This window comes from Gossypium hirsutum, chromosome D03 (assembly GCF_007990345.1).
Source record: "Gossypium hirsutum isolate 1008001.06 chromosome D03, Gossypium_hirsutum_v2.1, whole genome shotgun sequence".
Taxonomy (NCBI): domain Eukaryota; kingdom Viridiplantae; phylum Streptophyta; class Magnoliopsida; order Malvales; family Malvaceae; genus Gossypium; species Gossypium hirsutum.
Window position 1 is genome coordinate 837,083 of NC_053439.1, and position 18,118 is coordinate 855,200.

The 18,118-nt window shown below is 30.8% G+C and overlaps 2 protein-coding genes across 2 annotated transcripts; one reads left to right on the plus strand and one right to left on the minus strand.

Moving 5' to 3' along the window:
- Positions 1-662: 662 nt before the first annotated feature.
- LOC121215269 (uncharacterized) lies at positions 663-2,298 on the plus strand. Its single transcript, XM_041089535.1, has one exon. The coding sequence runs from the start codon at positions 1,695-1,697 to the stop codon at positions 2,160-2,162; it is 468 nt and encodes a 155-aa protein (XP_040945469.1). The 5' UTR covers positions 663-1,694; the 3' UTR covers positions 2,163-2,298.
- A 5,162-nt stretch (positions 2,299-7,460) lies between these two features.
- LOC107909432 (protein SHI RELATED SEQUENCE 1) lies at positions 7,461-9,091 on the minus strand. The gene is made up of 2 exons (XM_016836936.2): positions 8,168-9,091; positions 7,461-7,938 (listed from the first exon to the last, which is right to left on the minus strand). The coding sequence occupies exons 1-2, from the start codon at positions 8,670-8,672 to the stop codon at positions 7,583-7,585; spliced, it is 861 nt and encodes a 286-aa protein (XP_016692425.1). The 5' UTR covers positions 8,673-9,091; the 3' UTR covers positions 7,461-7,582.
- Between the last annotated feature and the right edge of the window lie 9,027 nt (positions 9,092-18,118).

An 18,118-nucleotide genomic window follows, 5' to 3' on the forward strand; every position in this document is an offset into this window, starting at 1 on the left:
AAGAATTTTATTAAATTCAGCTTCATTACAATCATGGGCGAAGCCAGAAAAATTTTTTGGGCGGGTCGAAATTAAATTGATATTTTTATGCTACTAAAAATGTAGTTTTTAAATGATTAAATCAAAATTTTATCATTTTTAGCGGGCTAAAGTACAATTTTACCTTTACTAATTTAAAATTTTAAAAATTTTAAAGGGTTAAAATGGAAGGGGCCCTGCCAGTCCCTTAGATCCGTCTCTAATTACAATGTCACTTTTTTTTACATGACTATTAGGTAAGTATTTTTTTTTAATTTTAAAATATCACACCGGTAATTCTGACAGAAGAATTTTAAAGAAATACTAACAATTGAACCTGAAATTAGAAATATGAAAAATAATTGAACTATTTTGCCATTATAACTCAAATGGAATTGGAAATGCAATTGAGATGGTAATGAATCACTAAGCCAACGGTCTTACAATTAAAATTTAATCATGGCTCGGGATATTCGCTTACGCCTAGAAGTTTGCTCGTAATTTGAGAGTATGGGTAAAAATATTAAGTTAAAAAATATAGGCTATGCTTGGGCTTGAACATTCAAGGCCTAAACCCGATCCGATCCGTTTTTTAAGTTTCTAATATTTTATATTATGTTATTTTTATATATTAACATATTACTATAATGTAAACATTAAAAACTCTTAAAAACGATATATATAAATTTATTAAATTAAAAATACATAAAAATATTAAATATTAAATTAAAAATATAAATATAAATATATTATTTTAAAAATTTTAAAACAATGTGAGCGTACTTAAATATGCTTGGGTTGGCTATTTACAAATATGAACAGATTTGGATAAGTATAAAGTGTGTTAATACCATATTTAGGCCAGCCCAACCTATGAACACCTCTACCCACGAGCAAGGCCTATTAGAATCTATTCAAAATTTAATATTTTCAAGTCATTTCGATTAGGATCAATATCGAGTTCAAATCATGTACACTTTGAGTCAATTTTAAAATTTGAAGTTGGAGTTTTTGAATAAAATCGTTACGAGTGTTGATCACTTCATATTCAAATAATTTCAAACAACCTATTTAGATCGATCAACCACACAAAGACTTCCTACATTATTACAGTCAATATAGACTAGAGGTGCTCATGGGCTGGGTGGGACCTAAATATGATATTAATATACTTTATGCTTGCTTAAGCTCGGTTCGACTCGAAATCTGGGCCTATTTTGCCTAAATATGCCCATATTATATTATATTTTTTTAAAAAAATATTTATATTATATTATTTTAATATTTAATAATTTTATACATTTTTTATTTAATGAAATTTTTTATATAATCATCTTAACATTATTTTAATGTTTACATTAAAGTAGTATTATATGTTTAGTGTAAGTTTGTTTTTTAATGTATTCTAAATTACATAACATATAAAAATAACATAATATACAATATTATAAACTTAAAACGGGTCAGGATGGGTTGGGCTTGGGCCTTGAATGTTTAAACCCGAGCATGACCCATATTTTAAATAGATCTATTTTTTTACTTAAGCTCATTTTTCGGGCTTAATATTTTATTCAAATCCTCTCAAATTTTAAGCGGGTATCCTAGTCAATGAACTCAAAAAGACATAGAATCTGTCGCCCAACAAAAAGCCCAATAACATCGCCTAACGTTGATCAATGCCCACTCATTCATATCATCAATTTCCACCAACTTTCCTCAACCAATCGCCGCCAACTGACAAATTAATCAACACCCAATCCCGTGTTGGCCATTCAATGACCATCATCAAACACCCAACATCGACGACCCTTAGATTCCTTTCCTCCATCAACAGCCGTAGATTTCAATACCCACGGCGGCGATTTCTTCTCGTCAACGGTTCCGTTCGATTCAAACCCATGGCTACGAAGTTGGAAGAGACGATGATAAAGGGTGCCGGCGAAGATAGCAAAAAGGGAGGTAAAGGGGAAGAACCGGGTAAGGGAATACAACCGCCGCCGCCACCACCGGAGAAGCCTGAGCCTGGAGATTGTTGCGGCAGCGGTTGCGTGCGGTGCGTTTGGGATGTGTATTATGAGGAACTTGAGGCTTATAATAAGCTTTACAAATCAGATTCCAATGGATCCAAATCAAATTCATCTTAATTTCACTTTCTTTTTTTTAATTTTTAATTTTTGTTTTTAAATTTGCTTCTTTTTTTTTTAAGTTTAGTGAATTATTGTTGTTGTTGTGGTTGTCGGGTTTTGACAACATAAAAATTATTGTTTCTCCACTTTTTCGAATTATTTGATTCAAATTTTATCATCCATTCTTGTATTTTCTATATATTAAAACTAGCAAAACTCAAACTTAGACCATACTTTAAACAATGGATATCCTGACCATCAAGTCAACGCCCAGTGTTTATATAAATATATATTAATGTTAAATAATAGTTAAAAGTTATTAAAATTATATTTATATTAAAAACTAAATGAATAAAAATTATTTCTGATTAGCTTTGGTTTGGAAGTTAATATATGCATTAAAGGATTTAAAAAAGTAAGTAAGGCACATTTGAAGATGATATTATTGAGTGAGGCAACCATTTAACCCAATTATTACGAATGTCGAAAAAAATCTAAATCAAATACCCTTAAAAACAATGTAATGGGCCAGACATGAAATGCCCATTAACCCAATTTTTTCCTTATGGGCCAAAGATGACTCAATTGATCTTAACAAGATTGAAATTTGAAAACCCCTCAAAACTCATTTATTGTCTGATCATATCTGTTCTTTTTGACACAACGTTTAGACCTACTCATAGTCCATCCTCCTGCATTAGCAATAATACCCATGCCAATTGAGATGAGACTCAATTTGCATTGATAACTTATTTTGAATCATTTTAGACAATTCAAAATTTTCAAACCGAAGCACTAAACTCACACTTATCTCAAGCTCATCTCTTTTATGCTAGACCAACAAAAAGAACCCACTGATGTGAGTGGAAAATCCAAAGGATGTGACAATTTTTAATATTGTAAAGATGAGATTATTATTATAGTAAAGAAATTGTAATGCAATTTGTTGTAATTGGGGTAGCTTAAAGTTTGAATAATGTGAAGGCTTATCCATTAAGCTTTGTCACCTCCAAACAACATATATAGGACCCATAATGCAAGACAAGTTGGAAGATGATCTAAGGGACAAAAGGGGGTTTAGGTTTTTTGGTCCCATAGAAGAGGCAACATTGTATGCTATTAAAAAGAAAAATAATTGTGTTGTTTCCACTACCCCAAAGGCAGATTTTGGGGCAAAAGTGTTTTTGTGACAACTTTTTTTTAGAGATTTATTTTCTTATTATATAAGCATTGGTAAACCTAATCAAATCTATTCTCCAATCATACAATCCAATTGAAACCAGAATTAAAAGGTTTTATTAGTAAATTCATCCATAAGTTATGCTCCAATTTTCGATTTATTACTTAAGTTTTACTTAAATTATCATTTTTGTCCCGATTTATAAAAAAATATTAATAAATAAAGACGTGACATGTGATAAGTTGTTATTAGATGTCATTTTCGGGTATAGTTTAAGAATAAATTTACGTTTCAAAAGTTGAAAACCACAAGAATGCTTTGAACTCAAAAACCCAATTTCTATTATTTGGTTTCGAATCAAATGTAATCCGGTTTGATCGTAAAAAGTTTACAATTTGAAATGATCTGGAACCAAAATGACTCGAGTACTTAAAAAAAACCCTAAAATAATTCAATAAAAGATCCCATGTTAACACAATTAGCTCAATTGACAGGATTGAATTTACAAAGAGATAGTAATGGATCACAAACAGCCTAACACTAAATCTAGATAAATTTGCAGCATGACAGCATTACCCCTTTTCTTCCCCTTTGAAGAAAACACTCACACACAAGCTCAGTAATGGCTTTTGTTTTTAAGTTATACACACACATATATGTATATATGTATATATCACTGCAAGTTGAGCAATTGAATCGCCAGTTTTGGGACCACAACAATGAACAATACGTAATATGTATGCCTACAAATACCCAAAAATTGGCTGATACTGTTGTTTTAGCAGAAGATTTTATCTCACTGCTCACTGATCACTGCCCTACTGACCACACCCTAGGATTAACGAATCTGAGTAGTATTTTTGTGACATTTTTGGCTGTTTTATGGGTTTCAGCTCAATGCCAAAACTTTTGGATGTGCATAATCATTGTTGTTCTTTCACTTTCTCTTCTGCTAGTCTTTTTGGTATATATATTATTTTCACTCTCTTTTTTCATTCACTTAACTCCAAACTATGTGCAGCCACCATGGCTCTTGGTTCTATGCTTGTTATTTTCACCTGTCTGTGGTCTACGGTTTGTTGAACCAAAGTGGACTGATGATGTATCCGTGGTTGGTTTTGAGTTGGATCAATCTAAGTTTTGTTAATTCGAATTTTGGGATTTTTAAATTATTTCAGTATTTTAGCCCGCAAAAGTATCGTGGATGTACTTGTACTAGGAACCAAATTGTACTTTACCTTCTTTACTTAAAAAATGGGCAAATTAATCTCTATCTATTAGATCAAAGAGCAAATTAAATTTCATCCATTTTTATCGTAACAAATTAGCGTGACTAACAAAATAACCAAATAGTTATACCGTACACCATTCTGACGTATAGGAACCAATTTTTTACAATAGAAACTGATGAAAATTTTAGTTTACCATATTCATAGAGTTGAATCATCTCGAGATCAAATCATTCCAAATTACTTGTTTAGTTCATTTTAGGATCACGAAAAATCTTGTTGATTTTGAGTTTAGATAAATCAAATCAAGTTGGATTGATGTATGAACATTGTTTTCATTTCAAAAAAACATATTACTTCTATATCTTTAAATCATTTTTAAATGAAGTATTGGACTCGAAACCTCAACTTTAGTCGAATAAAATTAATGAAACAAACATATGGGCACGTTCTGGACCATAACTCATGGTCAATGCACTAGATAATCCAATGGCTAAAAAGAACTGAAATTATTCCAATGTTGTTTCTTTCAGACAAGATTGCCGACAGTTATGAGTTGCAGAACAAAAAGACTGGTAATGGAGAATCCATTGAGTGAGAATCCGAGAAAAAGTTTTGTTTTTCTTTACCCCATGTTTTTAGAGCTTGGAAGCATGGGGTACATACACACATAAAATACATGCATTCATGCATGAATATGATTTCTCATAGCTTGATATGTCCCCATAAAACCCTAAAGGCAAACATATTTTCAGTTGATCCATTAATGCATATATATATTATACATATACAACAGACAAAGATGAAACATGATTTAACTATTTTTTTAATATTATCCTCCTATTTGTAGCCACCTTGTTCCCTTACTTATATACAATCTATTAAATTCAGTCCCTACATGCAAACAACAAATAACTCGAAAAGCCAAATAATTGGGATTTTGCATGTTTCTCATTTCCCAACCATCCAGGCAAGAAGTAGTTTGAGTATTCATGCATGTCAATTACTACTCAGACTTCTCATTTCTCTTAAAATATCAGGATTCAACACATGAATATAAGGATATGATCGAGACACATTGAAAAATTTATAAAAAGCTAACCCCATACTTGTGTTAGATACATATCCGACACTTACACTCGAATCTCAAACAACTCTATTTTAATGCAGAGTAGTCTGTATGTGACATGAAATTTCCATATATGCGGAAAACAAACTCGGGTAAAGCAAGATTTTACTATCGCGTTTTGTCCAGCACAACCCATGAACAACTCTATTCTAAGAATTTCACATCATAAAAAGTGCACCTAAGAAAAAACTAAGATGGACTGTTTTTTTCTTATACGATTTTTAAACTACCCAAACCTCTAAATCGAAGCTTCTCCAAGTTGCTGCAAGCCTGCAACAGTAATAGTGCCGAACTGAACTAATACTCAATCAACACGCTAGCCGAACTAAATTAAACCTACACAAACCCTAGCATTCATATAAACTAAAAATGACCTAACATCATTGGCTTTATGCAGCTTCATTGATCTAAGACCCTAATATCCATTTGCTGTTTTGTTGACCAATGTCTCATAGTTCCATCCACTGTACTTCAACACCGTGATTCCTTTTAGGTTGGAAAAAGCATACATACTTTGTCAGTTCTGGAAATCTTTTTTTCTATTTTTACAAGATTTTGTACGTGATCTTCAAGTTTCCTCTATTGACTCTATAATTGGTACTACAAGAAAACACTAAAGCCATAAAAAAAGGGAGAATATTTTAGTCATGTACAAGTCTCGTGCAATATCAGTGAATAATAATACGACACTCTATCATTAAGTAAAATAAAAAATAATGAAAGACTTATAAATAAATACCGACAACTTCATTTAAACATATAAATACTAAAACGCTAAACCCGAGATCCTAAATTCGAAAGTTATTAGTATTTATTTATAATAGTTACGATTAATGATTAATTTTGTTTAATTTAAAAATAAAACGTCATGTTATTATTTTCTAATAATATATGAGACTTATTCATCGACGATGTAACAAATATTATTCCGAAAAAAAAATAAATCTTATGTAACTCAAAGTCTTTATTTTTCTTAAAATACTCGTATCTAACACATATAACATGACCAAACAAAATTATTTAAATGGGAGATATGGTTATGGTTTTAATTTGCATTTATGGCAGAGCATTAGTATACATAGCAGCTGGCATTTTGTGTTAGCATTAATTGAAACATGCTATATAAACCTGTCCTAGAAAAAGCATGCAAGAACAAAACCCCTTCCCAAATCCCAAAAATTTCAAATCCTACATATAACACCTAAGCAAAGTCGTATTTATGCGAATCTTTTCATTACACTCAACACTTACTGATATATCACTTTAAAAATAGAAAAAAACAATGGTGAAAAGAATTTGCATCCGAAACATGAAATAAAATTCAATCTAACTCGATTTTTGAATATCAAGGGTTTCAAGACTAAAGAAAAAACAAAATGCAATAATATGAATAAGTTAGTTGCATATAGATGGGAAATATTTCCCATTTTAACAACAAAGCAAGTCACATTCAAGCCATGCATGTTTATACTAATGCATGATGATGATGATGCATGAAAACATGAAGCAATGCCATACTCATTGCTCAATCATTCATGCATTCATGGCTAAACCGCCCATACCTTGAGAAGCAAAAAGATATGCCCTTTTGTGGTTTTATCCATCCAAAGAAGAAACCCAATATATACACATATATATTGGTTTTCCCGTTTATAATCTTTTTTCGATTTAATTTCGAACATGAAACGAAAAATTTTTAAAAAAAATTAGTGTTTTTTTTTTGTTTCATTTATGGGAAAATATATTGTAAGAGAAGAATTAGAATTTATATTTAATGATTTAAGCCAAAAGGGTTCAAATTTTTTCACTAGAAAAAAAACAAACATCAACTCCTTAGATCAATGGTGGATGTATCATAAACATACTGTCATGAATAATATATTTTTCTCTTTGGTTTTTTTTAGGGTCTTGGATTTGGGAAGAACTGCGTACCAGCCATGAAATTAGTGTTGAGTGTTGGATATAGAGAAGAAGGGTCTATAAACGGTGTCGTAGATGAAGGAGAAGCACCGCCGCTTGCGGTGGTTGCAGCGGTGGTTGCAACACCACCAGCTGTTGTTGTTGTTGTTGCTGCTGCCATGTCGTAGTTAGTTTCAGGGCCTTGACTATAAAGAATTCCCTTGAAAACATGTCCACCAATGTTCACCGCCGTTTGATAAGCATACTGATCGTCGGCGTCTTCAACGTTACTAACCCTTACACATCGGAACACAGCTTCCGAGCTCAATTCCGCCGGAAAATTCCCCAGTTCTAACCCTAAAAAAACAAGATCACCCCTTCATCATATAAAAAAGATCTGGGTTTTTACTTGTAAATGGAAAGCAAAAAGAAAAAAGAAAAAAAAAACAGTTTCTTCACTGTCGAAACACTCGTTATGGCTACTTAAAAACAGTGCTTCTAAAAAGATGAAAAAGAAATGATACCGTTGTTATTACAGTAACTAAAAAGACATAATTCGAGTGTATTTAAGGGCATTTTTTCTTACCCGTTGGATTCTCTCGATGTCTTTTAGATTGTTCTGCACGAACCATTTGTTGATGCTGTTGTGGAGAGACAAGTAGTTGTTGTTGTTGTTGTTGCCGTTCACGGCGTTTAGAAGCAGGAACCCAAGTACTTTTAACATGTGTTTGACAATCAAAACCTCGACTTTTACAACATGTTCTACACCTCATATGAGGACAATCTTTTTTAGCTTGGTTACCACAATCTTGGCAACTTATACCACTAGTATTACCACCACCACTACCACCACCGTCGTTACCACCGCCGCTTGTCATCATCATGAAATTTGATGATCCTCTACTAGGACCACCAACACCTAACCCAGACATGTAAATATGTTGTTGTTGTTCTTCTTCTTGTTGTTGCCATAGTTCAAAACCCTTATAAGGAATATCTTCATTTCTACACCAAAACCAGTTTTCAGTTTGATCAGTTGGTGGTGAATTGTTGTCTTGTTGATCTTGTCCTCTTAAAAAAAACCCTGCCATTGTTGTTGTCGTTGTTGTTGTTTCACCTCTATACAATCCATATCAAACAACTCCTCTCTAACACAATTCTCCTGTGAAGTAATTCATGTTGGGTTTTCAAATAACACCCAAAAAAAGAAACAAGAAGAAGATGCCCCTAGTGTCTTTTGCTTTTACAACTTAAACTGTGTTTTGTTGCAAGAAAAAGGAGCATTTAAGAAACAACTAAAGAATTTACAGCTTCTTTTTCTTTTTTCTCTGCCAACGCCGCCATGCCCAACCTTCTCTTTCTTCTGCTGAAACCCAAATTTAAGTCCCTTCCCATAAACCCATGTTTCTCTGATTTTTTGCAGGTTTCCTTTTTTTATTTTCTGATGAAACAAACAATACCCAGAAAAAAAAAACACTAAATAGTAAATGTTTTGTAGTTGAAAAGAACTGCCTTTGTATCTATAAACAGTTGTTGGGTTTTCTTTTGGTTAAAATCTTTCATAAATTCATATACTTTTCAAAAATTTAAAATTTAGTCCTTATACTTTTATTTTTAAATTTTACTTTTCAAAATTTAAGTCTACATATTAACACCGTTGAATTCAGATGCATTGTAACGCCATTTCTTTAGTTATTGACTATTAAATGAGTTTTTTAATAAATTTTTAAAATAATTTAACAGTGCTAATAATTTGATCTAAAATTTAAAATCTGAAAAGTAAATAGACTAAATTCTTGAAAATAGAAGTACAAGTGAATTTAATCCCTGTGCTTGTATTTTTAAAAATTTAGTCTCTCTACTTTTTAGATTTCGAAATTCAAGTCTGATTGTTAACATCGTGAATTTCACTCTTTTGTTAAATTTATTACTATGACACTCTGAAATAAAAAAATATACTTATTTAATAGCTATGTAATTAAAAAGTAACGTTATAATAAACCTGAATTTAATAAAATAATTTTAACAGCATTGACAATTGTACTTCAATTCTAAAATCTGAAAAAATGAAAGCGCTAAAATTCTAAAATAATAAAAGTATAGGGATCAAATTCATAATTTGTAAAGAATACATAAAATTATTTTTCTCTTTCATTTCACTATAAGGCAAGTGTCATGTCATCTCAAGAAAAAAAAAGAAATCTAATGATCATTATCTGCCTGCCATACCTTTACATTCCTATCTAACGGACCAGAATCACCCACGTGTCATAACTCCAGCCTTTTTCCCCTAAAACCCGCAACCTTGTCTTTTTCTAATTTTTGGTTTGAATGAAATTTTCCAAAAGTTGAAAGGGTAAATCCCGAAAATAATATGGTTAAGAAGGAGTTCAAAAGAATTATATTTTTATAAATGTAAAACGAAAATAAATAAATTTTATTACATCGACTTTTTTAACCACGAGAGTTAGGTGATATCGTAAAGTTCTCCTAGGTATGAAGCAGATGGCAAGCATCTACTCCATTAATAGACCTATAGAATATGGAGGATTAATTACCGATAAATACCTTTAAGAAAAAGTTCGACATCCCTAACTACGAGAGTTAAGTGAGATAGCAAAGATGTCTCCTACCTTAATCATTGGTTGAGAGCTCAATCCTTGTCCTGGCTATTGAGTAGCTTTAAAACTCGTGAAAAGCATTTATCTCTTAATAAGCCTACAGAACATGGATGATTAATTATCGAACTAGTCCGACATCTCATACGCAATATCACCAATGCAAGTTCTGGTGAATGAAAAATAAAGTATATTAATTGAAGTTTTACTTGGCTCGATTCTCCATTTAATCAAGATTCAATGTGAATAACGCATGCCTTAACTAAAAATATTATAAATAATTATTTTAAAAAAAATTAGATTATATATTATTATCTATATTATTATAAAGTTTATTATAAATATATTTTTTTTTCTAAATAATTTTTATATAGAAATTAGAAAATTTAATATTATTTATTGGTAATATGGAAAGCTATATTACTATTACCATTATATAATTAATAGTTGCAGCTGTAAAGCAAATTCTCTTCTACTGTTTAACAGGACATTTATCTTTCCTAAGGGCATACCTGTCAATTGAATTACTTTTTGTTATAATTAAAAATTGGGATTATTTTATTATTATTTTAATAACCTCGTTATAGGTTTGGATCATATCTGTTCTTTTTGACACGATGTTTAAAACTACTTATAATCCCTTCTCAACTCATAAATAGGTTGATAATGCGTTTTAACGCACTCGAATCTACGTCCACTTGCATTAAAATTTGAGATTAATTTATTATTATTATTTAACAATCTCATTATAGGTTCTGATTATATCTGTATTTTTTTACACAATATCTAAAACTACCTATAATCCCTTCCAACTCATAAGTAGGAGGATAATGCATTTCAGTGCACTCGAATTTACGTCCACTTACATTAACAATAATGTTTATGCCAATCGAGTTAAAACTCGACCTGTTGGGATTAGTTTATTAATAGAGAGAGAGATTTGGGCAGTGAAAAAGAGACAGTGCAATATTTATCGATTTATTAAAAATATAATAATTATTTTTAATTAAAAAATATAGTATTAATTATTATTATTATTATTCATCTTTCTGTCAGTCATTCAGGTTTTAATTGTGGTGTTAGCGGGGAACACTGCGCCACCCTGCCTTTGTCCCTTTTTTTTTTCCTAATTATTATTATTTTCTTCAATTAATTATTATAATCATAAATTTCTCCCAATGTAATTTCCCCCTTTTTTAATACTTCCAATGTAATTTGGACTTTATAGATACATGTTTTCTAGAGTTTTTAAATGATAAATTTAATTAATTAATTGTAAAGCTTTATAATTTCGGATTAAATCGTAATAGAATTAACATTTATTTTGTAAATATTAATTTCGTTGAAATTTGACTTTATTTGATTCTTTTTAATAATATATGAACTAAATTAATTCACATAATAACAGGTAAACCTGATGAGGGTAACCTTTCTAACCCTTGAATCGAAAGGAAATGCGTGATTAAACATGTTCAAACCCACGTCTCTTTAACGATTACAACTTAATTTTTTCGATTTTTTTTTTAATTTGACTCGATTTAACTCAAAAAAGTAGATGGTATGAGTGTCTTTTTCATGTACATGAGATTGAGAGATTTGATGTATAAGCTGAAAGTGATAAATCACTGGATTTTATTTTTATATTTTAAGTTTGTTCATATGTCAACATTTTGTGATTGGATTGTTAATAATGTTGAGACCCTCTTTTTGTTTCTTCCCCTTTATTTTAATTTCATAACATTATTTCAAAGAGGGTTCTTGCTTGTAAATTTAATTAATAGGATAGGATAAGATACTTTGGAAATATAGGACAAATCCTTCACATGCAAACCCTAATATATATATATGCAATGTTAAAATTTGTTTAAAAAATATGAACCCAAATTATGTATGCATCTGTCATTGTAAAATAATGTAGATCAAAGTCGATTGAGTCTTAGTTCGATTGATATGGGTATTGTTGCCAGTGTAAGAGATGTGGGTTCGAGTGCGCTGAAGCATATTATCCTTCTATTTAAGGTATTACAAGAGTTGATATGATCAGAACCTATAATGAGATTATTTAAAAAAATAATGTAGACCGAAACCCTAATTTATATATATTCATTATTATAAAATAATACGAATTTAAATCTGTTGAGAGGAATAGTTACGAACCTCGAACATGAACAGTATAATGTACAACTAAAAAGAATTATATAATATAAAGTTTAATTTAAATGAAAAAGAAAAAGAAAATATGATAAGAAAGATCAAGGCTCAACTTGTGTTTAGTGATGCAGTAGTAGTGCTTGTCAATTTAACTGTGCCCAAAATAATATTACAAAATAGACCTCCAATAACTCCATATTTAAGATCAAGTCCTTATCAACATTTCATAAAGTTTTTCTTCTTCTTCTTCAATAAATACATATATTAAGCAAGTCACATATCATCCCTGAACCTATCATATTGAATTTTGATAATATAATACCCATTGATGAGAAAAAAAAAATTAAATAGTCAATATCGAAAATTGTAAAAGTCACATATTCGGGTTTTTAAATATTATAAACGGTACGAACAAAAAAAGTCGTATATTAACGATTTGAATATTTTCGAAAAAATTTATAAATTTTAATTTGGGTTGATATAATATTAAGGGGAAATATAGATAGTGAAGAGTGTGGGAGCCCCAATAATTGAGTAGGTCAATGACTGACACAAACACAGACATAGAGAGAAACCAGTCCTATTCTTTCTCATTCAGTCACTCATTCTCAAGCCCTGTGCTTGTTCCCATGGACAATCGTTGACTGCCCCTTTGCCTCCCTTTACATTATATCTTCAACAGTCTCTCTGATACGAACACAAAAAGCTTTACATTATAATACTATCACTGTACCATCTTCCATTATTGATCCTTTGCTTTTCTTTGCAACTTCAAGGTTTTAAGATTTTGAAGTAGATAGATTTAGATTTTTTTTTTGTTATTATTCAAAAAATTTCAAAAAATAAATTGGTTTTCTTGTTAAAATTTGCATCTATTTTTAATGTTTAAGATTAGTTCTTATATGTCGGCATTGTTGGAAATATATTACTGCAAAATAAAATCGTTAGCGCTGTCAGAAAGCCAAACTGAGTGTAAATAAATAAAGTACTAATTGTGCCATGGAAAAATCACTACCTTAGAAGCAAATTGGTTGGAAATCTTATCGGAAAATAAATTGGAAGAAAACCAACGAAACCGCATTAGATTCAATTCCTAGGGAAGATTGGACGAGTTACAAACGCTCTCACCTAAAACCTAATCTTCTAGACAGAATTTTCCTCTCGTGTAATCTTGAGAAAAGTTGTTTTCCTCTTGTTGTGTTTTGTGAAAAATGAGGAGAATAACCTACTATTTATACAATTTTTTGAAAGACAAAATGGCAAAATAGCAATGTCAATTTCCAAAACTAGTAAAGGATTATTGTTTGTAATCAGAGAATTTTTCGCAACTAAAAATATTCTGAAAATATTATTTTGCATTACCAATGGGCATGAGGTACGCCGATTATTTTGTCAACCACGTTAATTTTATTAGTACAAATGGATTAATTTTTTTAACATAAATAATCAGTTTCTCTTTAATTTAACGTATAGTGATTAATTTACCTTTTTTTTTAAGTAATGGGACAAAATACAATCGAATTATTTTACCAACATTTTGATGACCTAAGTTCGAGTTTTTTCATATACATTTATTAGATTTCTGTACTCGGGATTGTTTGTAAACTCTTGAGAAAAAGGTATTAGAATTTATTTATGATATTATAATATATTTTATATATGGATTCATTTTGATGTATTGACAATGTGCAATTCTATCTATGATTGATAAATCAAATGTGGATGTATCAACAAAGTGTTTGGTGCAATGATAGTGTACATTGCATTTCCAAAATGACACTACAAATTCAAACCTTAAAATGACGTTATTAGAGACAGTCACGACTCTCCAACATGAATTATAAAACAAACCTGAAATATATATATATATTTTAAATCAAGTATGGATGCAATGATGCTTTAATAGTGCATAAAATTATATATTCACAATGGAATTAGAGTGACACTGAAAAAATGCTACAAATCCCAAAGTTAACAAACTCCATTGGAGTGAGACTACTTACAACACCAAAAGATTGCAATTGCACATACACATATTAATAAATAGTATATAAATATATATTTATATATATAACCCTAAGTATATTTCTATGTTTATATGCTGTTATTGTCAGTCTGAGCCTCTGAAACATTCACCGGTTAGCGTCCTATAGTTGGTAAATGCCCATTGCCCCATCCTTTACGTCCCATATAGAGATAAAAAAGAAAGAAAGAATGGGGGGTTTAACATATGAGCTGAGGTAACCCCCAAAAGAAACTTAGTTGTCTTCTATATCTGTTCACCACCCACTGTACAATCCATTTGCTTGTATATGCTATGGTTAAGAAACAAATTAAAACAAACAATCAGTACTGTGAGTTCTGCAACATAATGAGGCAATATGGTGAGTCATTGTCAATAAGGAGTTGATGGGGAAGTAAGGCATGTGATTTGCAGAGAGGGAAAATGGGTTGGGGGGGGGGGCCGGGGGGATGAAGTCAAAAAACAATGGGTAAATTATACCCAAGGTCGCTAAACTATTGGTAAGTTTACATTTTGGTCACTGAATTATTTGAAAGTTTTCAATGAAGTCATTAGGTTGTTAAAATCGTTGTTGTATAACCTTCTCTATTCGCACCACTCGAAAGTTCTTCTTCTCCTTCTCTTCCACAATTCAATTCTTTTTCATGAAACAGTTCAGTTCTTCTTCTATTCGCCGCTTAGAGCTTGTTAGCTAAACCTTTTTTTTTTTTAAACTTAATAACTCGATTATTTAAATGTAAACTTTTTAATAATTTAATGACTTTAGATATAGTTTATCTAAAAAATAGTATATGTACTAAAAGATTTGGTTGCCTATTCAATAAAAGGCCCATAAAGTTTGCTCACACGCACATATGCATACATTATATTCCCTTTGGATTCCTTGGCTTTTTTTCTTTTCTTTTTTAAACTTGGAATAGGTGGAGTAGGAGGATTCTATTCTCTTTTGTGTTTGATAATGAGAGAGATCTTCTCCCATTGAATTGCAACTGTGGTTTAGGGTACCCAATACTACTATTCGTAGTTGTTTTTGTTGAAACCTTTTTTGGTCTTTCTTTGGGTCCTTTATTAGTATCATTAGGGTTTTGGTCCCATACATATGCAAAGTACGGTTGTTTGTAGGAAGTTTACATACTTTTCAATGGGTTTGTGTTGTTTCGGTGGTGGGATTTGTCTTTAGTCTTTGTCCAAAGGTTAAGAGTGACAAAGTGGTTTGAAAAAGTGGTAGATTCACAAATTGAGAGTATCTTATTATGTGTCTGAGAAAGTGAGTCATGTGTAACTGGGAGAGAAAGCTCTTATTGTTGATAATAACGAACTTGTTGAAGGATCCACTGCAGTGTTGTTTGAACTAGATCGGTCCATCAAATTAGTTGGACTGAAAATCGATCGAGGACCAATCTGAAAGGTAGCTTTAAACTTATTAGATCGGAAATCGATACGAACCGCTTGAACTGGCTAAAAAATCAGTTAAACTGATTTTTTTGTATTTTTAATAATTTTTTAATCAGATCAATGAATCGGTGGTTTGACCAATTCGACCACCAATCCAGTTTAAAAAAATTGATCTGCTAGCTCCGAACAGATGACATTCTGTAGACTTCTTTTATAGGAGTACATAAATCTATAAAGTCCTGTTAATTACATCAAATTTCATCAATTTATCATACCCATTTTCAATTAGTTCCTAAATTTCAGGTCTCTAATTGAATTTTCAAAATATTGATATTGTAACAATCAAATTCTTCTATCAGTTTAACTGTCGAATTATAACCTGACATGTAAAATATTTGAAACACGTGAATTAATTTGTAATCACGCATGTACTCACCATATAAACAACTTAGATATGGCGTGTTTAAAAAACATATAGTGTGAATAAATTCTAGGAGGGTTATTTTTTTTCAATGCATTTGATTCAAATGGTACATGCAATAGGTACAAACATGTTTCTGTATATGGGCATTGCATCTTTCATATCTATTTTATAGTTTTTAAAGACTAGTCTTCTTAAAGTTCGTGATTATCTCTCATAACTGTCATTTTTTTATACAAAATCTAAAACTATCCAAAGCCCTTCCCTAACCCTTAAATAAAAGTATAATGCATTTCAGCGCACTCAAACTCACGTCCTCCTATACTGACAACAATACCGATACCAACTGAACTAAGAATGAATCGACCATATTGTCATAATAAAACCTTAGTAGTGTTGCATTAATGTTGTTGATTTTGGTCATTGCCTTAATAGTGTGATAAGTGTACTTTCGGTTAAAACTTTAATAAAAAGACCTTTCATTGATGAAAAATAAAAAGAAATTTATTTTAATTTATTGACTCTATCTAATAAAATCCAACTTACCTTACCTTTTGGTAAATTATAGTCCCCACCCTATAACCTAGGAGACCCAAAAGATTAATTTGGACCACCATCTTTCCCCCTTTTTTTTATTTGCCTAATTTACTTAATTAATCCCCCTACAAATGATCTAGATTATTATTTAATAAATTACATTAATGGGTCAGAAATTTAGCATTTCTACATTAAAATATTGCATGTATTACATGATTTTCTTTAAATTGTGATTATAATCGATTGAGTCTTAATTCGCTTGGTGTTGGTATTGTTGTCAGTGTGGGAGGACGTGAGTTCGAGTGTGTCGGAACGCATCATCCTCCTATTTTAAGGGTTGGGGAGGGGCTATAGATAATTCTCGGTATTATATCAAAAAAATAAATATTATAAGATATTAATGTTAAAAAAAATTAGCTTTTGACAATTATCTAATTTGTGTTGATTTCATCAAATTTTTTGTTTTGATTAGGTGTTTATATTTAATGTATTGGCAAATTGGTGACTTGATAATGATGCATCATCAATAAATAAATAAAAATAATTCAATTGAATGGGTTGAAATTGTTTTTTATGGTGTATTAAATATAAATATTGAATGAAGGCAAGGGGAAGAAAATAAAAGGGATAATAGCATGAAAGGCCCTTATACTTTGGGGTTTATTTTAATGTAGTATTTGTACTTTTAAAATATCTATTAAAATGGGCTTGAACTAACATTTGTTAAAGTATTAGGGTTTATTAAAAAATAATATTCTTTTACTATCATCTTGTCTTAACCCATTTACCATTAAAATGTGCTTTAACTAACATTCGGGTTGGGCCGATTGAGTCTTAGTTCAATTGACATAGATATTATTGTCAATGCAGAAGGACGTAGGGTCGAATGCGCTGAAACACATTTTCCTCCTATTTATGAGTTGAGAAAGGACTATGGGTAGTTCTAGGCATTTGTCAAAAGGAGCATATATTATCAGAACATATAATGAAATTGTTCAAAAAAAAAAACTAACATTTCGATTACATCCCCAATCTATGAAGGTTATATCAATAAAGTTCAATAATACGGGATAATTAGAATTGTTTAAAATTTAGGGACTAATCTAAAATGAGGGTCACAATTTTAAGGATGTCTGGTGCAGTAACTCATTTTTAATTAAACATAAAAGGCAAAATAGGGTTATTGCTGAAGTTGATTGAATGAAGAAGAGATTCCTTAGAAAAAAGGTTCAGGGGGGGGTGTCCTATATCCATAATGCCACAGTTGAATGACTTGGGTGGGGGGGCTGTCATCATATCTGCAAAGGCCAATTTGGTCTGGTCTTTCATCGATCACTCCCCACCCTAAAAATTATGCAATTTAGCCATTAGGGTCATTGACTTTGTTCAAGG